The sequence below is a fragment of the Phalacrocorax carbo genome, chromosome Z, assembly GCF_963921805.1.
Source record: "Phalacrocorax carbo chromosome Z, bPhaCar2.1, whole genome shotgun sequence".
NCBI classification, from domain to species: domain Eukaryota; kingdom Metazoa; phylum Chordata; class Aves; order Suliformes; family Phalacrocoracidae; genus Phalacrocorax; species Phalacrocorax carbo.
This window is the reverse complement of record NC_087548.1, coordinates 37,736,260-37,762,533: the sequence shown is the minus strand read 5'-3', so window position 1 is coordinate 37,762,533 and position 26,274 is coordinate 37,736,260. Positions and strand designations below refer to the sequence as shown.

Genomic DNA, 26,274 nt, shown 5'->3' with positions numbered 1-26,274 from the left:
AACCATTCAGGATACATGAATATCAGATGAGAATATGCTGTTGTTGACTCAAACATGAAAAAGATAAGCTTCAAGATAGCAGGGAGTTTATAACACAGTAACATCTATGGAAAAAGTCAGCATAGCAGTAAAATTTATCTTTACTGCCATTAGATGAAATGTTACTTTTTAAATTCAGAAAAAAACACTCTTATAAAAAAAATTTCATCACCCAGTCCAACTTCAGGAGAATGCAGTGCTTATTTTCATAAACATGAAGGAAAAGACATAGTCTTCAGAGTGTGGATTCCTCTTTCACAAGAAAAGCTTTACCTAGACTCAAGAGAGACTTTTGCTGACTTTCTGGTGTTTGCAGCAGTAGAAGTGCTAGCCCAATTATACATTGTTCCACTGGAAATACCTACAAAGGAAAAAGAAAGAGGTTCAAGTCTTCTTTGTTTTTCAGTGGCATTAAACAGTTCAAATCAGCAACAACCAAAACTCTGTAAGGAGTTTCTTAATGAATCATAGTGCGTACATGCAAAGCAAGACAGCACATGCAATGAAGAACATGAAGAGTGTAAAACTAGTGTTTTGACTGAGTAACTACAATATTTTAATTTGCTAATCTGTTCAAACCATTTTAGCTCAGTTCAAACAAACTCCCATACTAAAAGCTTAATCAATATATACAGAACCAGTTATGTTTTTGCCTTCTGAAGGTCTTCAACAAAGAAAATAAAACTACAAACTTTTGAAACAACACTGGTCACTTGCAGATGAATGCCATGTATCAATGTCTCTAAATACTGTCTTAAACATTACATTCTTTAAATTTAATAACTATTTTAATTTTTCCCCCATGAACTCTTACCTCTTTTAAGAGCTCAAAGTTGTCCTCTATTAAGGTGATTAAAGATGAGCATTCTCCTGTAACATTTAAACACACTTCACAGAAGCATAACAGTTGCAGACAAAACTGGGATAACTGAACTTTCCAAAACACAGGATAGCGCAGTAGGCTGAGGAATACCTCTTGCAGGAAAAAAAAGGCTTCTGTAACTTGCAGGAGGTCTTTAAGCTGTAGAGAGGTAGTTAAAAAACAAAACAAAACCAAAGCACATTCTGGTTTAGTTCCCTTTCCCTATCTATGCAGAATTCCCCAAGTTCAGAACCAGTTCTTTTAGCTCTGCAATGTTTCCATTGCAAATATCATTAAGACTTTGAAGAAACACATTTATAAACTAAACCTAGGAATCTCTTATCCAACTTCCCTGAAAAAAACAATAGATGAACTGCTATTTAATGTTGTGAAGTAAAATTAGGAACAAATGAAAGAATAAAAAGATTTCTTGTAACTGGTGAGAAAAATCCCTTTCTCCTCAAAAGAAACAGCAGATTAATTCAGCTCTCTGGATTTTCTCACCAACATAAAACAAATTGTGTGGGAATTTCATACAGCAGGTAAGCATTCTTGTAATGGAAACATCCTGCTCTAGGATATTTCCTCTGTAACGTAACCAAGATTTTAATATATGTCTCAAAAGAGAAAGGCAGTGGTGTTATCTGTTTCTAGAGCACCATGTGATCTACCTACTTTCAAAAATTGAAAGCTGAAGTGTGATACCCAAAAGCATTATCTCCATACTTGGAAGCCAAGTAACGAGGTTTCAAAAAGCAGGTTGCCTAATGTGCCTAAATGATACAATGCCTAAATCCTAATGTGTCAGATGACAGCATTTCTACTCTTGGAAATTCCAGTTCCAAACAAACGCAGCCATTCCAATCCAAACTCTGGGGCTGGCATTAAGGATAACATCCTGATTTTTAGTCCCTTGGACCAAATGCTATGCCTAATCTGCTCTAATCGGAAGCCTCATGACCACTGAATTTTTCAGCAGAAAAGTCTGCAGGTGACAAGCTGTATGTTTGACAGCTTGGTTGATATTGTCAGACAAAATGACTAGGAAGCACTTCAGTATTTATACATACATACATAGAGGATTAAATAAGGCTAAGCTTAAAGGAAGGATAAGAAGAACCTGATGTTCAGAGAAAGGAGGAGAAAGAATTAACAGGTTATAAAACAGTCCACCAAACAGGCTTCTTGGAGGAAGTATTTCCCTTTCCATTGTGAAAGATGTATCTCAGGCAAGACAAAAACATTCAAATATTAATCTGCACTTTAAAAAAATGCAACAGATTTCTAGTAAACAAAAACAAAGAAGTGCCAACAAGCATGGAGGAAAGAAAGAAAGGTTCATAGCTAATTTTATAAGTCTTCTCCAGTGTCATTTTTATGGCTGATTGTTACCAGGTCAGAATGTTTGTCATACATTGAGGACACAATGTTATGTTCAGGTACAATCAAGACAAAATCAGAACTGTCTCCAGGACTAGAAAAAGTCAGTGTGTACCCATCATCACAAAGAGCAGCCCTGAACCAAGACAAATGTGTATACACAAATTATTATTTGTCCAAAAGATTGTGAAAAGTAGCTACCAGTAGAAAGTCTACTTTACTAGTAACATTCCTTAGGAGGAAGATGCTACCAAATATCCTCATATCAAGCCTATTTAGCTTTACATTGTTGGTATTATGAAAGCCTCTCTCTGTGGCAATAATACCATGGCACCTCATGTTTGACTGAATATATTTGAAACGGAAGATGTTGCTCTAACACTAAAGAGGAAGGAAAAAGTACGTAGGTACAAAAAAGCTTAACCAATGTCACAGTAAAGCATGAGGCAAAGCAGAGCTATTGACCTTAACCGACACCCTAGACCCCTAACCAAAGGGAGAGAAGGATTAAATCCCTAGCTCCTAGCAAGTATCACTGTGCAACTTGAAAATACATTCAAAAACTTCAGCATATGCCAGTGGGATTAAGTTTGTCTTCAGATCCACTAATCCCTCTCTTACAAAGAGCAAGAAAGGAATATCTAGGAGTACTTAAATCATGCCTCTCATATAGTTTGTATTCATTTTAATATTATCCCTATTAAGTTAAAAATTGCATTGTTTTTACAAATACTAACTATTTAACAACATTTGCACTCTCGTGTATCTCTACAAGTTTATTTTATGTTTACCTAGGCAACTAATTGCAAATAATTATGGTAAACATGTGTTTCAATTTACACCTTACCAGATGTATCAAATTTAAACAATTAAAAAAGTTTTACCTTCTATTAGAAAGAGCCAGTTTGCTAGATTTTTGTACTACCAACCAATCAACCAGGTCTACAGGAAATGGAAGAGAATGCTATATTTGCACACTTGAAAGACAATACTACTACTACTATGTTTGCTTTGATAGTATTCATTTGTAAAAGGTGGGGTCAGGCAACAACTGTACCTGAAGGTGTGGAATTGAATCACAGAGAAGTTGAAGAATCTGGCATTCCAGCACAGAGGGTGCTTCTTTGTGCTTTGGACCACAAGGCTGAAGTAAGAGCTTAAGTAAACCCATTCTCAGTTCAGCATATTCCCGTAACTGAGATGGTTCACAATACAGGTATCTGAGAAATGGAGCCATTATTCCAACACATGAACTCTGTGTCCTGCAGTTTGAGAAAAAAGTTTGCCAAGGCTGCTTTCTACTGAAAGCTTAACAAATGTCCACCCCTGTTTTAATTCAGAACAATCCAGCAGCAAAAAATTCACAGTTCATTTCATCATTCAGACATCTAACAGAACTCTTCACAAGTCCCAGATTTAGCATGGTATTTTAAAAATACTCTAATCAACTAAATAGAACAAAACACACTTTTGCTTGAAAGTCTTACTGTTGATCACGTAGTCTAGGCCCAACAGAAATTTAAGAGATTAATAAACATATTTGTTTACTCAGAGCAACAGAATACAGAAGTCAATTTCACTGTACTATTACTCTGTTGGATTTGTACAAGTCTTGCAGAAAACAGGAGAAAAGAGATACCTTTTACATTAAAAACATACATATAGGTGCAAAAATCACTGAAAACATTTGGCTTTAAGGCCTCTACAATATTTGGTATCTTACACTGAAGCTTTATTGGATAAGTTCTTTGGAGGTAAGCATGAAATGTTGAAATTGTTGGTAGTTAGGTATTTGTTCACTATTAAAGATATTTTATAATAAGGCTGTGTCACTGATTTTTTTTTTTTAAATCAAGAATACATCGTTTTTAAAGACCTCCTCTTTACTATGAGATATAATAATCTGTGCTTTCCCCTTGCATAGATGAATTTCCATTTTGCATGGATGAATTATACATGCATAGTAGTCATTTTTTTGACTAAGCAGTCAAAATCTTGACAAAGCAAATTATCCAAATTGCTTATTTTAAAAACAATCCAAAGGTGCACCGATTTTTCCACATCCATAAAAATTACAATCAACATAAGATTTAAGAAAAAAACTATCAAAATTGATTTCTGATTGATTACTCTAGTATTTTATCACTATTCTATTTTTAACCTTTAAATGTTGTCATTAAATTTTATAATTACGTTTTTTAAAAGACAGAATTCTTACTGCTTATTGCAGCTGCCTTCAAGAAAAAAGTTACACTGATATGATTCAGTTATCTACATCTGCTATTTTTTATTTATTCATTCATTTACCTCTCTGGACACTGATGGAAAAATACTGCTATCTGCTGCAGTAGAACTGGCCAGCAATCAGGTCTGTTTTCAAGGACACTGATTAATGGATGAGGAGTGTTCCTGAAACACAAAGAATTCACATTTAGATCTATAATGCAGACAGTGAGTGTGCAAAATAACTATCTTCAAAATAAAGGCAACTGTAGAAATAGACAATTTAACCCCCTGGTATTACCAACTCCCTTTACCAACACTGCTACACTGTCAAAAGAGCACATTTTATAGGAACTTCAGGAAACAAGACTAAAACAAAGTCTGTATTCAAAAAGCCTTAGTCTGATTTTTCTTTTTTTTTTTTTTTAAATAAGTGCGTAAGGATCATGGTTCAGCTGTGTGGCCTGATTTGAGTCATCGGTAGCAGCAGTAGGCTTTAGCAGTGGGCTCCAAGTAATACCACAGAAAAACCTGAACCACGTATCAGTCCGGTCTTTCAAGCCCAACTACAAATCTTCAGCACCTAAGACCAATTGAGATGACCAACATCCTACCTACTACTTTAAAACTGCTCCAAACTTATTTATTTGGTTTTCTTTTTTTTTTTAAGGCAGTGAAAGAAGCAGGAAAGGAGAAAAGCTGGCCATACCACTAGCCTAGGGACCTCCACTTTACTGCCAGCACTCTGACAATGGTTGCAGTTGAAAGGCCTAGCAGTCACCTGTTCTTCCCAGATGAATCTATCACCACCACCTTCCCCACCTCCAAGTCAATGACTGAAGGCCATCTACATGACCTAGAAGTGCGATGCTTGCACCAAACAGTGACTACTCTTGTACAGTAGCAGGTGGAGGAAAAGCTGGGCAGGAGAGGAGCCTGAAGTATATGATTTGTTGTCAGAAGCAAAACCAAAGTCATTTGACTACAGTAAGTTAGTATAAGAAAGGAAAACAGTATGAGTCTGAACATTAAACTTCCTGGAGAGGTGGGAAATTGGCTAGAATTAGTGATGTGAAGGCAGGTTCATCACTACCTCCATCACCTCCTTCTGCAGTTTACTGTCCTTGCTGTCGCTGGTCCCCTTATTCCCACCTGCCTGCTAAGTGCTCTTATTTCCCCCAGTTTCCTTTCCTGCCTCAGCCAACCACAAGCAGAGTAGTGTAGATTCTTCTCCAGGATACAAACAGCTTAACAGCAGACCACAAGATACCTACGTGCTCTCAGAGCAGAAACAACTTTCCTAATAGCAAGAGAGGGAAGTTGGAAGAGATGAGCCTTGCTGATTCTCACAGACCTGCTAGACATGTGAGACAGCAGGACTACGAATAAATGGAAAGGCCACAAATGCACACCACCACGCAAGGTTAGCAGCCACAGAGAAGGGCAGCATAAGTCTAGGAACTGCAGATGCTGCAGACATTCAGTTTGGTTAACCATCTTTCCTGTTCACATGTCCAACAAATGTGTGCTACACACCAGAGAGATTTTCAGTCCGTTTTACCTATATAGCACCAGATGACCCGAGACTGACCAACGGAAGTGGTACATCTCAAGAGAGACTGCTTCAGTTTCAGACACTAAGCATGCCTTTTAAATAAAGGGGAGGGGGGAGGACAGCACACACACCTACACTTCTAACATAACATTGAAGCTCCTTGCATGTGTTTACAGCCCAACAGACTGCTGGGCTTCATGTGAGCTGTCTCACTTGAAGGACAGCAGATACAAAACACTGCAGTGAAGAAACTGTTAGTTTTCTTGATATACTGTTAATTTTACTCCAGTGAATGATATAGTCAAATAAGCCTTTTAGAAAGGGTTTGTAATGGTATTTGGTTTGTTTGTCACTGCTGTTTTAAAAACCTGTGAAGATCAGAAAGCACAAGATCTGAAGCAGTCTTTATTACAGAAGAAAACACTCATTGAGACATTCAATAGCATTATGCTATCTGACACAGGCTTCATCTTGAGCAACAACAAACAAATGCATCTCCAGGTGAAGTGAATGAGATCTTCAAGAATCCCATAAAAGAATTAAAAATATATATCTATTTTTCCATTACATAGCAAATTTGAGTTGCATAATGTGACTGTGTAGTAAGGCTTCCCGTAAGTGAGCTGAAGAGGTAATACTTACCTGCTGTCAACAGGTATGTTTAGAGTTATGCTATGCCTTTTAAGATGCTATTTCTAAAAAAACACCATCATCTAGCAGACATATCCTTAAACTAAAGGCGGTGCTTATGTAATTTTTACAGTCTCAATGTTAACATTGTTTGAATTCTGAGCAACCGAACCGTTTTTAACATAATCAGAGAGTAATAAATATCACAATTAGCTGAATGAAAGGCCCACCAAGTTATGAAACCTAATTACAATATATTTTACATTCCTAATGCCTCTTGTTTTCTTCACAATGTTTTCTTTGCAACAGAGCTAACAACCAAGGAAACTGCAAATATCTACTTCAATAGAAGACAACAGTCAAATATGACAATATGACTCACTGAACTCTGCAGCTGTGTAGCTCAGGTAACAGCACATAACTGCAGTGTCCTTACATGCTACATGCTAAAATCTTAATAAGAATTCTGAGATACCTGAAGAGAAAATAAGTTTTGGTCAACTGCTTCTCTTCAAAAGCTTCAAACTACATTGGATCTTAAGGTGGAAGTATGTAGGAAATTTGCTCTGATATCAAAGCACTTCTTGCCATAGGATATCCACAAAGCAAAAAGTGTTGTTAATATGCTTTCAGGCATCAAGAAAAAGCTTTTATTTATTGAGATTTAATTGCAGTGCTGAGGACATCGGCCTAGAGGCAGTTGGTCTAAATCAGGAGAATATCTAGAATATAAATTCTCAGCAAGAAGGTTAAACCAGACTCAGGTAATTTCTGTTTAGGCATGAAGATAACTGTGCCTTTAAAAAAAATAGCAGAAATCCACAGGAATGCAATAAAGTCAGACAAAGAAAACTGCTGCTAAGTCATCTCCATATACAGACACATTACAGCCTGTGCACTACCAAGACTCAGAAGTACGACCACAAATCTATCTTCAAAATCTATTTGCCATGAACATAACACATTTATTTTCATAATATATGAATATGAGGAAGTAAATATTCTTAGTAAGGTGCCCTAAATAGTGGAAGTAATTACAAAATCTAAAATAAAGCTGAAAAATTACAAATAGTGTCTGAGCAATAAAATCAAGGAAATTCACCACCCATATGGGCTAATGGAACTGAGAGCAATTACAAGGCTATTGTACTTAAAGACAGAAGGAAATTTAGCAACAGAACCTGACATCTTATGTCTGGCACCTCTTTAACAAAGCTTAAAAGAGACAAAATTTAACATACTGTATTTAAATCTTTGTAAAAGAAAAACTAGCAGCTCTCAGCTTCCTCTGTTAAAAAAAAAAGGCAAGTTCAATTCAGGGGTGATCTTGCACTAAGATAATGAGACCATATACACATCCAGGAAGAAGAATCAAAAATAAAGTAGCTGGACAAGCTCTTCAGGAGCAGATATTTAGCTTTCTGTCTGGATTAACTGAACAGGTTTTAAGCTAGTGCTGTCTTAGCATTTAGAAAAATCACATGAACAAAAAGGGAAGCAAAAATATAACAAACTGCTTCCAAACCGTGCAGCAGCACAAAAGCATATAGTTTTGCACACTTATTGATCCATGTTCTAACAAATAGAATATTAAATTACATTCTATTCGGAATTTCAAAAATCACCCTGGAAAGCAGGATAAATTCCATTGCCCTTCATTACAGGCCTTTTCAATTAAAACTGTTCTGTGAGAGTGTGGACTTCGTAGAGAGAACTGATATAGCTAGAAAAACAAAGGCACACAGGACTTCAGGTATGCAAGTGCATCCAGCATTCCAAACCCTGTTTCACTTTTCTTTGCTATTTAATTTTGCGTAAGCAAAGACATGATTCCTGTCTTCCAAATAGTGGCTTTTATATCGTTACAGCATTATAGCTACAGCCTGCTACAATGATATCTCTTAACTGTATAAAAAGGAACTTGAAAAATGTTCATGACATCTACCAACCTGGGATCTTCTCCAGAAAAGATACAGTAGTGACTGTTAATGTCAGCACTGACTCAAGGTTTCTCAAGAGCTGGATGAAGTCACTAACATGTCTCCTTAGGATGGCTGCTATTGCATGACAAGCAGCTTTATACAAGTAGCTCTGGATGCATCTTTAAATAATTTGTTTTCACATGGCAACCACTTTTAACAGTAAAAGCATTAAGGTACCTTAATTTGATAACAGGAATACAGCAGGAAAAACAAGTGAGAGGAAAGTGGTCCACAATCTTAAAATAGAAGACTTTTGAAAGGACTATTAGCAATTATCCAGCTACCGTATCTGGAAAAGTCCCAGCATTTATTTGTTCTTTCTCATACACAGCCTTCATGTTGTCTTTAAAACTTTCCACTAAAATTCCCACAGAGTCAGAGAATCATTTAATTTGGCAGGGGCCTCCTCAGATCATCTAGTCCAATCCACACGCTCAAGCACAGTCAGCTGGTGACGGCTGCCCAGGATCACAGTCAGGTTTTGCTGTCTTCAAGGGTGCAGATTCTACATCCTCTGTGGGCAACCTGTGCCAGTGCTTGATTAGCTGCACAGACTGAAAGCCAGTAACATCGCTTATTTATGTTTTTCTGGAAAACACAAGTTACTATAATATCTAAATAAAACTGATATGAAACTAACCTGATTCCATATAGATTCCAAACAGCCTCATCTCCATCTTTTCCCAGTTCAATAGCTTGAATTTGTAGTAATTTCGAAATAGTTTTTACTAAACCATGCACATTCCTGTTGACAAAAAGAAATACATTACTGTCACGTATGTAGTTATACTAGCTGATTCTTCCATAGGAGGAAGAACCCAGGAACAAAGCAGACACTCAAGAAGCCTTGAGTTCTCCTTAATGACCTCCTCACATTTGCTTACACAGTTCTGGGCAAGTTTTGCATCCACATGTCTTCGTTTTCCTTTTCACATCATGAGCAAAACAGTAAAGAGAATAATTAATGCATCAATTAAAACTTTTAATTGTTTGCTTCTACCATAACTTACATTTGCTGTCCAAAGCTTAACTGAAACTAGGGATTTTAATACATTAAAAATTGAAAATCAGCTCTTCTCTGAATGCAAGTTTATAGGTAAACATCCAGCATAGTACACAAATTTCAAACACACCACTGTCTAGCAAGAGAAAGCAAGAGAAATCACATTGGCAGAAAAAGACACTTGAGACACGTAGTTTGTGCTGACTTTTGAACCCAGGAGCCAGGGACTACATAAATAGATATATACAGCTATTTTATCCTCCTCCTCCTATGTTGTTTAATTTACCATTCAGGAAAATTCAAGAAACAACAGTATTTCTGGAATTTTGATAGGATTTCCCATGTTCTCCTGGAGAGACGTTAATGAAATTAATGAAGTGCACCACAAGGCGGAAAGAAAGCTCTGTGACCATGCAGTAAAAAGCTTGGCTGAGCTTACAAGGGCAACTTTCTAAATTTTGCTATTCTCTTCTAATTATGAAGTCCTTTCCACACCTTTCCAACTACACCATGGCAGATCCAACCCAATTCCTCCTTAAGAAAACAGCCTGGATTCTATAATGAAACACTCTTCCACAGGGTGAAAATGTAGAAGCAGAGAGGGAAAAAAGTCACGGTTGATTCTTTGATTTTTCATCTAGAACATGCTGTACAACTGCATTATCATTCCCTAAAAATCTATTAAATAGTTACTAATCACATTAGTAAACCATAATCACAACTCACTTTATTCACATGATAAACAAGAAAGGCTAACATAATATACAATTATAAGAAATCGTCACCTGACAAAAAGTTACTTCTATCACACAGGACAAGATAAGGAAAGAAAAAGAGAATTGGATGCAGGGTGTTTTTCTTTTTACTGTTCCCCCTTCTTTCCTTCCTAGCAGGAAAAAAAAATATATGAGAAATCTATTTTATCTGTAATTCCACTGCTCTGTCAATGAATGGAAAACTGCAGGAACTCCTCAGACGGCGAGCTAGAAACAAGAAGTTACGCAGCATTTATTTAACCCTCTCACAGGACAAACCACCATCCTCATTTAACACATGAGAAAACTGAGATACAGTAACATTAACTGTTTGGCACAGAGTGAAGTATGCTCCACAAACATCTTCCTAAATCATGAATGGATCATACATTTAGGCTTTTAAACTATACCAAAAAGTCTGAACAAATTTAAGCAATTTCTATCAAAGAACAAGAAGATTTTAGGCGAACACTGTTAAAAGACAGGAGTTTACACACACAGGCTGGACCAACATCAGCACAATGTGTGGTAACAACTTGTAATCACAAATATCATTAACTGATAGCTACAAACACTTTACTGAAGATTCAAAAATTGCAAAGGCAAAGGATCATATGATTTTAAAATCATAACCTAAAAAAACCCTCAAGTCATTCATAAAACGGGAACACACAGGCAAATACTACTTTTAACTGCCAGACTTCTACTACACTTACTACCACTCACAGACAGACTCTTCCATGATCTGGTATGGCACACCATGGAACGCCTAGAGACTCCCACAGTGGATCTCCGCACCAATAAATGTTTAGTTTAATATCCCAAATACAGGCCAAGTAATATATTTGCTCTTCTGCATCTTTCATACTTTCGCCAACAGCGCAGGAAAACACATACCCAGATCAAAACCGACAGAATATGCTTGTGTCTTCCTTCTTTCTTCAAAAAATGGACCAGTTATAAGATGTGCCTGTAATCTTTAAAATTACATTGGAGACCAATGTTAAAAATATGTGAAAATGTACACATATATATTTACACATGTATACCTATTTTGTATATATGCATACACACACAAACACACGTAACTACCATCTTCCTTGAAGTTTAAACTCTTGAGGAACACTGGGCCTAAGAGACAGTTATGGTACAGTGATGCACCAGAGACATAAGAATAGATTCCCATTTGTATAACAAGAAGATAGCATGAACCACCTAACAAGTCAACTCAGATAAGCACTGGATCTTCACCTCTGACTAAGCAAGATGTCTTCCCTAGCGTGCAGAATTTCATGCACCTGACAAAATAGAACCCACCAGGTACACTAAGCCCTGCTAAATTCATCATAACAAAAGGAAGAGAAGGAAGAACACAACATGAATAGTCTTTGCCAATAAAACATTTACCTAATTCCATTCAGCACTGAAAGGTGCTCAGCAGTTGCAAGTGCCTTTCTGCTGGCTGCCGCTGGCTGCAAATTTCGTATTTATTTTAGAGACACTGTGCATGCAGCAGTGTAAAGCCACAGAGCAAACTGGATGAAAATTTGGCAGGGAACAGGACGATGAACAGCAGGCTGCAATTCTAAGAGAGTCACTAAAAACAAAGTATCAGCACCAAAATGAACCAATCTGAAATTGTCCGTTTAACCATCTTCTGAGGCTACAGACATTTTAAACCCACAGACTTCTGTGGTTAGGCTATATAAACCCTACTTTGCAATCCATAGTGGATATAGTTTGAATCATGCCTGATTGGGGCAGGGGGGGAAGCTGACAAAAATATATAAAAGGTTCCCGAGTAATTTGCCAGCACTTACTATAGCAGTCACTCGTGTTAGTTTCACACATCTAAATCTAAGAATGGTGTAGAAATAGGACAGACCCAAGCCCTTTCAACACATAACTCTGATTTTGTTTTTAAGGTTAACTTAATCCTAAATATCCCCATTTTACACTTTTTATTTTCTGAAGTACAACATTGTATTAGTGTTTCATTTCCTTATAAACCACTGATACTGTAACAAACCCTTAGCTGAACAGGAATTTCACATTTCAGCCTTCAAGGCCCAACTAAAGAAACTTTCCTTCCACCTTACCCCACAAGACTTAAGTCTAAGCACAGGTGTTTTTCTTTGTTAAAAACGCAGATTGTGGTCTTAACCCCAAACTGAATGTCATGGTTTAGCCAGCAACTCAGCCTCACACAGTCACTCATTCACTCACTCCCCCACCGGTGGGATGGGGGAGAGAGTCAGAAGGGTAACACTCGTGGGTTGAGATAAGAACAGTTTCATAATTAAACTAAAATAATAATTAAAGAAAAAAAAAACCCAAATACAACAAAAATGCAATGGAAGGGAAAACAATGAGAGGCACAAAACCTGGGGAGGGGGGATGGAGAATGAACCGCCAAAACAAACCACACCCAACACAACTGCTCTCCACCCACCAACCTGACACCAACCCTCCCCAAGCCACACACTATCCCTCCCCTTAATATACTGGTTATGGTGTCACATGGTATGGAATGAACATCCCATTGGCCAGTCGGGGCCAGCCACCCTGGCCATGGCCCCACCCCTCCCAGCCTCCCCCCTACACGGCAGAGCATGGAAAGCTGGAAAGGCACCCGACCATGACAATGAAGAGAATTAACCCCTTCTCAGCCAAAACCAGCACACAGAACTAGTAGAATTTTGTCATTTGGAGGACAGTGGTTTGCAGAAATTATTCATATTATAAAAATATATTTACAAAACCTTTCCTAGGGACCCACAACCATCTACTGTAAACTCAGTATAGAATCAGCATCATCACAGCAAGATCTTAGCTGTAAACAAGCAAGTCACAAGGAGAGAAACAGTCTTTAGAAGACCTGATTTCTTAAGCATTTCACTAGTTTACTCAAACCTAAAAGCACCTTTGGCTCAGACTGATGATGACAAACCTCAGCCTAAAACTGATTATGTGAAGGCTAGAAACAGTGAAAACCACGTCTTGAATAGCAAGGTTCCTGCAACCTCTATGCTGAGGCCACCAGCATAGTACATCACAGGTGAGCACCAAATAGCTGGCTTGGGTAAAAACAACTCTTGCATTCTCTAGGAAGAGAATGATAAGGCTTAGTGCAGAAATCCAGTTAGCTGCCAAAAATCAGAAAAGAGAAAGATAACCCAAGGAACTTTACAAGGTTGGTAGATTTGAATTGAAACATCTTCCCAATCATCATCTGACTTTCATGCAGTTTCTTTTTCCCTCACAACTGCATTCTCTCAGTATGTTGCACAGGCAGTCTAGCTCAAAGTGCCATTGTGAGATGTAGGCATTGTATTTGCAGAGTTTTGTAAGAGGAAGTAGTTGCAGAGTTAGGCAAAGTGGTTTGTTCCTCAGCAGACAAGGAAGCAAAACCCAGCATTCCTAATCCCCACCCACAGTCTTACAGTGACTCTATTTGAGCAACTAGTTATTTGTACAGACTGATTAGGAAGTTATTTCCCTCCACCATAATGCAAGTTGCTGCCTTTTTCTTCCTGCTTCCCCATGATAGAGGCAACAAAACTAGGCAGTGTATTGACTTCTGAGGTTCCATAGTTCAAAGTTCAGAGCATTAGTCTGAACTGTGAAGAATTCCAGCTTACATGCACAGAATACTGCATGAGTTCTTAAGTCAGATGCAACTGTCACACTGCCAAAATGAAAGCAACAGCCTCCAGCGGAGTGGCAGGGCAATGCCAGTCCTTAATGCCACAGCTTATTTGAAGATACTGTCATTTGCAGTACCTCTCTCCTCTTCTGCTGTATTTACAAGGGGAAAGCAATGACTGATAACCAGCTCACAAAAGATACAAAAATCAGGCAACCAAACACTACCTTGCTGAGGGAATCAGGTTGAGAGCTCCATGAAGAACATAGTCAAGCTCAGCATGTTTCTCTGTGACAAGTGCCACCAATCCCTCAGAGCAGGCTGTTCGCAAGGCAACATTCTCACTGCAGCACTTCTCCCAAAGCAAGTTCAGAGCAGGAGTCTGAAATCAAAAGCATGAGATGCACTGAGAAGGTTAACACTGATTTCTCTTTATTCATCTCAAACACACTTTTAAATAAAAACCTGTTCAACAGCTTCTCCTGCAGTCTTAGAAAGCACAAGAGAGGAAGCTATCGTACAGCTTCTTACGTACTACTTCTACATGTAAGAAGGCCTTTCCCAGGATAGCTCCCACTTTGCTGCCCACCACTGCTTAATGCCCTCAGCAGAGACAGGAGTGTCTGAGAAAAGGGTACGGCAGACAAATTTTTCAGCTGTGCCTACAAAGGTAAGCTATCACCAATTTCACTTTGCTAAAAAGATCAAGTTGTAACTGCGGACAACTCAGGAACTGTTATGTCAAGCTGTGTCTACAGCAAGGTGTAGTGCAGACAGAGGCAGGAACACGAAGGCCTCTCCAGAGGTAAGTCATCAGTAAGCACAAAGATTTGCCAGTATCCATTGAAACAGCTACTTGTTTTCATACTAAATTTGCATTCACAGGTTACTTTGCTGACTTCGTAGCTTCCAAAGTGGAGAAACAAGAACATTTTTAAATAACTGAACACTGCAAAATGCTCTTGAATAAAAAGGGCACCTGTAATGTCTAAACGGCATAATCTTCTGCTTAGCATTTTAGAAGGTGTTGCTGTACTTCAGTTTAATACCTTCACGGGGCAGCAAATGGGAAGCATCAGCTTGTAGCTCAAAACGGAATGTCATTTGGAAACATGATTATAATCAGGACTGTTGGAGGAGCTTCTGTTAGAGAAAATACACACCTCTAAGATTTCCTCACATCAAAACTCAGCACTTTTCAATTTCGGTTTGAAGTCTTACCCTCTTGCTCCACAACTGGCAGACTGGGAGGAAAAATCCACAAATAATTTTATGCTCATTTCTGTACAAGTCAGCTTTTGGAGAGGAAAAACGGGGGAGCAGATCCTAACACATCTTCTATGTTGCTATGACACCTGCAAGTACCAGCACTTCATATGCCTCTCAGTTAACAAAGGAGACCTGCACTTAAGCAAGATTGACTCAACTAAGAGGCAAAGTATGCCTTTGCACCACACTCTCTTTTAAAGAAATACAAGCTCTACTTCACTAATATGAAATGTAACACAAATACAGGTTGTGAAATACCATACTTTTTGAAATTTTTATAGTGTTGTAAGAGACTTTCCTACTCAAGTGACAGTGTCTCACCATAAGGCATCTCGCTTGCAGGGACGTAAATAAACTCAAATAAAACTCCCTCAAACTGAGCATAGCTAGGTGTTGGTATTCTACAGAATTAAGACTTCTGACATTAAGGCTTCCGATGGAAGTAAAACTGCCCAAAGACTTACTGTTCTACCTGTATGCCCAGGAACATATTGCTAATTACCTTACTTAACTTCCAGGATTTATTACAAATTACATGATGGGGAATGGGAAACCACAGGAAAACATAAGCGCATATGAATAGGAGAGAAGACAGAAGTGAAAGAATGCCACAGACCTGGTCAGATGCCTGTTTGATCTTCTCTGAAGAAACATTTTCTTTCAGTACTGCAGCAATCAGATGACCCACTGCCTAAAAGAGAAAAAATATATGCAGATCAAGCATTACTTTTCAATTCTCCATTAGGATGAATTTACATTGCTGTTGCATATGATCATTTTATTGTGATTTGAAATACCAAGCTTACTGGTATGGAAGCCAAAATATGTTTTAGGGCCAAAAATCTCCTTAATGCTGGCATACTACTTTTTACTGTTATCCTGAGGCAGAAGATAAACAAACTTTCATAGAGCTTGTACAGAGCCTCTCATTAAATTAGAATCAGGTCCATACTCAGGAATTGCAGATATTTTAATGCATCAAGTGTTACAGCCACTTACAGCTCTACTGCTGTAGAGATCTCAGTGTGCTCAACAGCACTGGTAATTATTAAAACCTTTACTATATAGAGCAGCAGAAGTAAGAGAGGAAGCAGAACACAGCAGCTTGCCCAAATTTTTGCATCACAAGTTTTGCTAAACACTGATGACAAACATACTTTCACACCTTAAGCACTTTACATATGCCCTAGCACACCTACTGTCAGAAATGTTTCATGTACTTTAAACAAGGCATCTGAAGTTAACAGTTATTACTCATAAAGCCATTCTGTGGCAGAGATCATGAACAAGATTTACATTTTCAAGGTCCTCCAAAAAATGCTTCAGTTCTTCAGAATGAGGGCTTCAGTTCTAAAGAACAGGACATTTGTTTATTTGAGGTTTAAGATTAAGCATCTCATTCTGGTTTAATAGAAGAATGCCTGATTTCCTCAAACTGCCTTTAAAAATCTATATGTGGACTGAAATACCGAAATACCCTCAAAGGCTTCAGGGTGTTTGAATCCAGGCTTTTGCTTTCTGACTCATCTCTAATGACTTATTCTGTCTTCTCTCATAATCATTGATACTGCTACACAGAAAACCGTTTCTGTCAGAGACAGAAAGGCATCTTTTCATAGTAAGAGCACAAAAATGTTTCAGATTATCAATGTATCCAGAACAGCAGCTGCAAGTACTCTTCTATGGTAATGACAGATACTTACTTTTGGAAAAAGTAAACTAGGAAGCCAGCAAGAAAAAAATAATAGTAACGTTTCTGGTTTGTTAGTGTATAAAGAGACAGGAACATATTATTTTAAATGTATTCAGGTCCCTTCTGCTTTCAGAATTTATTTACACTTCATTTAGATACCAGTTGCTAGCCTGACATGACAAACAGTAGCACTCTGAGATAACAAAAGCTGACACTTTAAACCTTCCTAGACTACAGGATTGTGCCCTTCAAAGGTTTGGATATGCACTCTAACTCATTTGACTTAAAAAGATAGTTTATGATTTGGGAATTTTACTCTTGTGAAAACAGAATGACAAAATGGGACAAAGTCAGATATTTATCTCTGTTTCTCTGTAGCTATCCCATTGCAAGAGCAGCAACATGTTCCCCAGGCAGATTAGATCTTTTAGTGCACTTACCAAGTGAATCTTCTAGTATTTTCCCTTTTTCCTGCTTATAAGGGACTTCAGAAACTAATCCACACCCACAACCTTAAAACACTTTCATTACACTGAAAAGAGGTTTGCCAATAGAAAGTAGATTTTGCAGTAAGCTATACAGGAAAGTCAAAAATGTAGATTAGCCCACTGCAATCCAAGAACTAGATCCACCAGTAGAACTTTTTGATCTACAAAACCATGCTCAAGTTCCTCACTTTGGTGATCCTTGTCAGTATAGGTTACTTGCTCTGCAGAGCAGGTGTCTTGGTCCCAGAAAGAGAAGACATCTGTCAGGAAGTTGAACCCTGGCCTGATGCTACTCTGAAGATTACGGCATGCTTTTCAGGGGTCACACAATATAAATGGAAACTAGCAAAACCACCACAGCAGAGCACAAAATCAACCCACACACCAGTAGCACTTAATGATGTGCACCTGTAGTGATGAGCCAAGACATTTCAGTACTTGTTTTACAGGGACATTCTTCTGTACTAAAGAAAAGTAAACTGAGAGACGGGGGGTTTGTTCACCTGAGAGACCTGGGTTTGTTTAGCCTGGAGAAGAGATGACTGAGGGGGGATTTCATCAATACCTACAAATATCTAAAGGGTGGTGTCATGGTTTTAGCTGGGATATAGTTAATTTTCTTCAAAGCAGCGGCAAAGTGCTGCACTTTGGATGTAGTATGAAAACAATGTTGATAACACACAGATGTTTTTGTTGTTGCTGGGTAATAAATTATTATTTTATTACAATTATTAGAACTGTGCTTATCTCAAACCACAAGTTCTTTTGCTCTGCCGATTCTCTCCCCCATCCCACAGGGGTGGGGGGAGCAAGCAGCTGCGTGGTGTTTAGTTGCCGACTGAGGCTGAACCACGACAGTCCATTTTGGCACCCAATGTGGGGCACGAAGGGTTTGAGATAATAACAGTTGCTGGTCACATCATTGATTCACCTGTTCTCAATATTAGTTTATCCAGTCAGACCATGGTGATTCTAAAGTACATGTTAAAAATTGCTGTTGGTTTTTGTAGTTTGCTGTGCTCTGCAGTGATTAGAGATGTTTTGCCTGGGAGAGTTGTTACTAAAACATTGGCCTTGAGCGTTATCGGTTATTAAGGCCTTGCACGGAAGCCGTTACTGTACTTCAGCTACCACCTCATGGAGACAACTAGCAATTATACCTCCTCCTCTGAGAGGTTTTTTATGGAGGAAATACAGAATGACACGTGTGCTACCATCTTACAAAATGACTCCTCCTTCATTACAACAACTCTTCAGTATCTTGAACATCCTTGCATAGTTAAGATACATTTGGTGGTATTGCTTTGGCAGACGGTTTCAGTTCTGTCTAAGGTTAATAGGCAATTTAAGAATATCAACCAGAGATCTGCCCCAAGGCTTGACAGCTATGCATGGCAGGGTATGTAGGAGAGTATGGGCAAATGCCTAAGACGGTGGGCAGCCCCAGTGTCGTGGACTTCACCCCTGAACAAGTGCAGAATCCTGAAAAACTAGTAGAGTATTTGGAGAAAGTGTGTTGTCACCCTGGCAACTCCAGAGAGATACAAATCACTGCAATGCGCTGGGGCCTGGCTCATGCCTATCAAGCCCTATTTAACACTATTCAGTACCCCCAAAGGGGAAGAGAAGGCCTCTGGATCTAAAAAGACAAAGACAAGGAAAGCAACAAGCACTGCAGACACTCAAACCCCCACGACAGACACTGCAGCTACTCCAACCCCGGTGACAAGCACTGTGGCCATTCAAACCCCCATGACAGGCACCACAGCTACTCAAACCCAGTGACAAACATTGCAGCTAAATCAGAGGACCAACCCATGCCAGTACCAGATGCCCCTATACACAAGAAGAAAACCTGGAAGAGAAAGGCAACTCGTTTAGAAAGAGATGATGAAGAACCAGGGCCATCACAAGAAGAGGAAGAGGAAGAGGAAGAACTTGTACAAGAAATGGAAACTACCCAATCCCTATCCTTAAGTGAGCTGCAAAATATGCAAAAAGATTTTGGCCGTCGTTCAGGTGAGCACATTGTCACCTGGCTGCTCCAATGCTGGGATAATGGGACCAGTAGTCTGGAATTAGAGGTGAAGGAAGCCAAACAACTGGGATCCCTCTCTAGGGAAGGGGGCATTGACAAAGCAATTGGAAAAGGAGCACAAGCCCTCAGCCTCTGGAGGTGACTCCCATCTGGAGTGAAGGAGAGGTGTCCCTTCAAAGAAGGTGTTATATATCACTTAGGAAAATGGAAGAATATGCAGAAAGGTACCCAGTACCTGAGGGAACTAGCCGTGCTTGAGGTGATTTATGGTGACCTAGACGATCAACGGTCATCCAAAGATCCAGACAAAGCCCAGTGCACATGACCCATGTGGCGCAAGTTTGTACGAGTGCACCATAAACTCATCGGCAGCAATGTCATAGAAAAATGACGAGGCACCAACGGTGGTTGGTAGGCTCCAGGATTACGAAGCAAATACCTCTTCTTCCCTCGTCTTGGCTGTGGAGCAACTATCCCAAGAGGTCCAGCAACTCAAAGAAGATATGTCAGATTCCCCACCAGTATAGACCAGTATTTAATCCATTTAGAATTAAGCATCCCTTTGCTCAAAGAAGGGGATACACACCATGGGCCACCCTATGGTTTTACCTGCATGACCACGGAGAGGACATGAAGTGGATGGAAAACCTACCTCGACCCTAGAGGCACAGGTACATGAGCTGCCACAGAAAACAATCACCCAGGGGGGTTTCTCCAGGAAAGCAATTTCCAGTGAGCAATTCCTTAGAAACAGGAGCAGAAGCGCTGATTTTCTTTCTGACCTTAATAGAGACACTTGTGATTCACATTTACAGGAAGTGAGTTGTGACTGCCATGATAAGGACTAGAGGGGCCCTGCCTCCAGCCGGGTGGAGGAAAGGGATAACTGGGCTTACTGGACTGTGTGGATCCAATGGCCTGGCACGTCCGACCCACAGGAGTATAAAGCTTTAGTGGACACTGGCGCACAGTGCACCTTAATGCCATCAAACTATATAGGGGCAGAACCCATCAGCATTGCTGGAGTGACAGGAGGATCCCAAGAGCTAACTGTATTGGAGGCCGAAGTGAGCCTAACTGGCAATGAGTGGCAGAAGCACCCCATTGTGACCGGCCCAGAGGCTCTGTGCATCCTTGTCATAGACTACCTCAGGAGAGGGTATTTCAAGGACCCAAACAGGTACAAGTGGGCTTTTGGTGTAGCTGCCTTGGAGACGGAGGAAACTGAACAGCTGTCTACCTTGCCCGCTCTCTCGAAGGACCCTTCTGTTGTGGGGTTGCTGAAGGTCGAGGAACAACAGGTGCCGATCGCCACCACAACAGTGCACCGGCAGCAATACTGCACCAACAGAGACTCTCTGATTCCCGTCCAGGAGCTCATTTGCCAAATGGAGAGCCAAAGAGCAATCAGCAAGACTTGCTCACCTTTTAACAGTCCCATATGGCCAGTGCAGAAGTCTAATGGAGAGTGGAGGCTAACAGTAGACTATTGTGGCCTGAATGAAGTCACGCTGCCGCTGAGTGCTGCTGTGCCAGACGTGCTAGGACTACAATATGAACTGGAGTCCAAGGCAGCCAAGTGGTATGCCACAACTGATATTGCTAATGCATTCTTCTCAATCCCTCTGGCAGCAGAGTGCAGGCCACAGTTTGCTTTCACTTGGAGGGGTGTCCTGTACACCTGGAATCAACTGCCCCAGGGGTGGAAACACAGCCCTACCATTTGCCATGGACTGATGCAGACTGTACTGGAACAGGGAGAAGCTCCAGAACACCTTCAGTACATTGATGACATCATTGTGTGGGGCAACACAGCGGAAGAAGTTTTTGAGAAAGGAGAGAAAATAGTCCAAATCCTTCTGAAAGCCAGTTTTGCCATAAAACAAAGTAAGGTGAAGGGACCCGCATGAGAAATACAGTTCTTAGGAACCAAATGGCAAGATGGTCATCGTCAGATTCCAATGGATGTGATCAACAAAATATCAGCCATGTCTCCACCAACTAGCAAAAAGGAAACACAAGCTTTCTTGGGCATTGTGGGTTTTTGGAGAATGCATATTCCAAATTACAGTCTGATCATAAGCCCTCTCTATCAAGTCACCCGGAAAAAGAATGATTTCAAATGGGGCCCTGAGCAACGACAAGCCTTTGAACAGATTAAACGAGAAATAGTTCATGCAGTAGCTCTTGGGCCAGTCCGGGCAGGACAAGATGTAAAAAATGTGCTCTACACCGCAGCCGGGGAGAACGGCCCTACCTGGAGCCTCTGGCAGAAAGCACATGGGGAGACCCGAGGCCGACCCCTAGGGTTTTGGAGTCGGGGATACAGAGGGTCCGAAGCCTGCTATACTCCAGCTGAAAAAGAGACATTGGCAGCATATGAAGGGGTTCGAGCTGCTTCAGAAGCGGTTGGTACTGAAGCACAGCTCCCCCTGGCACCCCGACTGCTGGTGCTGGCCTGGATGTTCAAAGGAAAGGTCCCCTCTACACACCATGCAACTGATGCTACGTGGAGTAAATGGGTTGCACTGATCACCCAGCGGGCTCGAGTAGGAAACCCCAGTCACCCAGGAACCTTGGAAGTGATTATGGACTGGCCAGAAGGCAAAGATTTTGGATTATCACCAGAGGAGGAGGTGACACGTGCTGAAGAAGCCCCACTGTATAACAAACTGCCAGAAAATGAGAAGCAATATGCCCTGTTCACTGATGGGTCCTGTCGCCTTGTGGGAAGGCACCGGACATGGAAGGCTGCTGTATGGAGTCCTACACGACAAGTCGCAGAAACTGCTGAAGGAGAAGGTGAATCGAGCCAGTTTGCAGAGGTAAAGGCCATCCAGCTGGCCTTAGACATTGCTGAACAGGAAAAGTGGCCAGTGCTCTGTCTCTATACTGACTCCTGGATGGTGGCAAATGCCCTGTGCGGCAGTTACAGCAATGGAAGCAGAGCAACTGGCCACGCAGAGGCAAACCCATTCGTGGGATTGCTTTTGCTCAAGGACCTGGGTGCACTTGGTGGGTGATGCAGGAGGGTGGAGGAGGCCGCTGTATACCTCAAGGAGATTTGATTTTGGGTGAAAACAGCCAATGAACTGAATGGTATGCTGTTAATAGCTATATAATGTTGTATCTCACCACTACTATGGTTGCTATATGCCATATCAATGGTAACATGGTGGTATTCTCCCAAATTAATAAAAAATGATCTTTCATTGAACCAAGCAAAGTGCAGCAGTGATAGAACAAGGACTAACAGTGCAGTGGTGATGGAACGAGGACTGACTTCAGCAGGCAACAATCCAACACCACACACACACCCTCTCTGAAAGAATCGTACAATAGACGGAACCCAAAGTCATGGACTAAATGACTTCAATGGACATTTCACGGACATTTCACAGGGGTGGTCCATAGACTAGGAGAATGATAAATGAAATCTATGTATTCTATTAAAGGATGAGAAGGCAGGTAGGGGTTATTGAAATTGTATTGGATAGTATGGGACCTGAACATGATGTAAATGATATGGAATAAGGGGTGGATACGGTCATGGTTTTAGCTGGGATAGAGATAACTTTCTTCACTGCAGCTGGCACAGTGCTGTGCTTTGGACTTAGTACGAAAACAATGTTGATAACACACAGATGTTTTCATTGTTGCTGGGTAGTGCTTATACTAGTCAAGGACTTTTCTAGCTTCCCATGCTCTGCCAGGTGCACAAGAAGCCAGGAAGGGAGGGGGCACAGGTAAGCAAGAGGATTCAAACTGGTTAACGGGATATTCCATATCATGTAACGTCATGCCCAGTATGTTAACTGGGGGAGCTGGCTGGGGGTGGGAGGCAGCAATCGCGGCTTGGGGACGGGCAGCGTTGGTCAGCGGGTGGTGAGCGGTTGTATCGTTTCTGTTGCTTGGGGTTTTTTTTCCCCCTTTTTCCCTTTACCATTTTATTATATCATCATTATTGTTATTATTATCATAATCATTATTATAATTATTATTTTATTGTAATTATTAAAATTAAACTTATCTCAACCCACAAGTTCTTTCGCTTTTCTGATTCTCTCCCCCATCCCACAGGGGTGGGGGGGGTGAGCTGCATGGTGTTTAGTTGCCAAATGAGGCTGAACCACAACAGGTGGGTGTCAGGACGATGGGGCTGGGCTCTTTTCAATAGTGCCCAATGACAGGACAAGGGACATTGGGCACAAGTGTTAACACAGGAAGTTCCACCTCAATATGAGGAAAAACTTCTTTATTGTGAGGGTGACAGAGCAGTGGAACAGGCAGCCCAGGGAGGTTGTGGAGTCTCCTTCCCTCGAGAGATTCAAAACTCTCCTGGGCACGTTCTTATGCCCCTGCTCAAGCAAGGGGGTTGGACAAGATGATCTCCAGAGGTCCCTTCCAACCCCTACCATTCTGTAATTTTGTGAACTGGTTCAAAGATGCTGAGTCCTACTCATCAATGCTAGTAATAACATGAACTCATCTGCAGTACAAGATACTTCACTAGACCTTACATGACCTCTAGCTTTTAGGGACATGTATTCCTCTCGTAAATGCCAAGTTGATCACAAGGGAACTTCTGTGTCTCTCTTTCAAACTTAATTATTGTAAACCAATGTAGACTGAGCTGAACTGAAAAGGCTGAGACATCAAGTTGTACAGGCTTCATTTATATGAATTTATTCCATCACACAAATGGCTACATATTTAAGCCTGAATTCAAAACAGGAAGAGGAAGAAAACAGGGAGGTTAGCAATGATCTTACAGCTGAAAAGATACATTTTTAAATCTGATATGAGAGATGGTCAAAGCAAGGAAGGTATATTTTTTTTAAAACAGAGCCTATTATTTTATTCCTTCCTGTTCATTAAAAATATTATGATGAACACTTCATACACATGAGAAAGTTTCAGGTGAACATGACAGGAGCCAATGCATGGATCTGAAAATAAAGTGGTTTGGTCTGCTGATCGCAGTGGAGCTGTATAATTATTCTTTGATGACAGGCAAGACTGCAATAGTTCAGCTCTCACCACATAGGAAGAAAACAGATCAGTTCTAAAGACAGTCCTATAAATTATTGCCAAGTATTTTGACCCCACATGACATCTGATACCTCCTGGCTTCTCGAGATCACAAGGGCACTAAAAACCATTTGGTACCACTTAAACCTTCCAGTCCTGTAAAGTTCCTGATTTTCCAGCAGAGACTTTACAGTGATAAGCAATTATGTCCAATGTTTGGATTACACAGAGAGGGCAATTAGCAATTGTTTGCAACTTAATAACATCCTACTTCTATGGTTTTTGGCCTTTGGAGCAAAATCATACCCTGCCACCCACACACACCCCCCCCACCCCCCCCCACCCCCCCAAAAAAAAGCCTTCCTCATCACCTTTTTACAGTCAGGCAGCAGGCCTGGGAACAAAAGTTTCCAGTGACAATTCAATTTGTTTAATGCTTTTAAAAAATTACCTGTGACTGAATAGCTGCATTAGGAAATTCAAACCGCTTCTTGATGTCATCCAACATTTTGGCTTGGTCATACGACACTAACTCGCACTGTGCAAGAGAGATTAAAAAAAATATACTTAGGACTAGGAAAGAAAGAGTGCTATTTGCTAGAGAAAAATACGCAAGATTTATGTTGTACTTAACCACAGATGTAAGCATTAAACCATCTTCTGCCCCCTCATAAGTCCACCGTATTGCCTTGCTTTGTGGGCGTAAACCCAAGAAATGCTGAATAGTCACTGGTCTTGCACAAAGAATGGGTGATCAATATTTCTTAAGGCTGGAGCAAATACACAGTTCCATATTGTACAGCGTATGTGTACTCTAAGAACATTTATCCGTGAGAGCATTTTAAGTATATCCCATTTACTTGAAAACGGGACAGCTCAAGAGGAGTGTTCACAGTTTCTAAAACATGATTTACAATGCAAAATCCTCCACAAATTTTTCTATTACTTCATGCAAAACCAGAAGTAAAACAAACAGAAGACCCATCTGTGAGACTGTAAATGGTAACTGTATTTAGGGACTGGAGCACTTGACAAAAAAACCTACTCTAAATTGGATTATGCAGTCACCCACTAACACACAGGCAGAGAGAAATCGGAACTCAGCTTACCTTGCTGCACACCAGTGAAACTGATGGCCAACAGCAAATATTCAGACACTTCCGTTTACTGTAAATGCACCTCCAGTCCCTTGGGATGGCTCCTTAGAAAAATAAAAAACCTAGCGCTTGCTGAAAACCTAAGTGTAATCCTTTGCACTAAGCACTGAGGAAACATATTCATGCATAACACTCCAATTTCAAGACATGCTATCAGTGTGATGTGTTCAGAATCTTGCCACTTTTTTTAAAAAAGATGGAATTAAATCCTGGAAACATGCAAATGCAGCACGTGCCACAACAAATACCATTTGCAGCTGGACAACACAAAATTAATAGTTACCATCTCAGTGAATATAAATTCCTGCCAGTTAAACAGCAAAATATTCCCATATACTTGTGAATTATGTTTTTGAAAGTTTAGGAGAAAAAAAAAAACAAACCTGTTAAGTGCACTCAGAATTATGCCAGTATGGGTTTGTGTTGTTTTAGAATTTGTTTAATCCCGTTTTGAGACAATAGGTGTCCATACAATAAAAGAACACACATTGAACTAGAGTTAACATCTTGCATTTTTTTAAAA

At 40.2% G+C, this 26,274-nt stretch overlaps 1 protein-coding gene across 3 annotated transcripts in view; it reads right to left on the bottom strand.

Moving 5' to 3' along the window:
* FOCAD (focadhesin) overlaps window positions 1–26,274 on the bottom strand; it is a 125,457-nt gene that overhangs the window by 95,295 nt on the left and 3,888 nt on the right. Inside the window, exons 2-10 of one of the 3 annotated variants that reach the window (XM_064438988.1) lie at window positions 25,704–25,795; window positions 25,046–25,132; window positions 15,961–16,035; window positions 14,303–14,457; window positions 9,312–9,416; window positions 4,589–4,690; window positions 3,339–3,543; window positions 854–1,060; window positions 313–400 (exon numbers count right to left, since the gene is read on the bottom strand). In XM_064438988.1, the coding sequence (XP_064295058.1) occupies window positions 313–400; window positions 854–1,060; window positions 3,339–3,543; window positions 4,589–4,690; window positions 9,312–9,416; window positions 14,303–14,457; window positions 15,961–16,035; window positions 25,046–25,102 (994 nt within the window). In that variant the 5' untranslated portion in view covers window positions 25,103–25,132; window positions 25,704–25,795. The remainder of the gene's footprint in view (window positions 1–312; window positions 401–853; window positions 1,061–3,338; window positions 3,544–4,588; window positions 4,691–9,311; window positions 9,417–14,302; window positions 14,458–15,960; window positions 16,036–25,045; window positions 25,133–25,703; window positions 25,796–26,274) is intronic. The other 2 variants (XM_064438989.1, XM_064438990.1) reach the window with 2 other exon arrangements.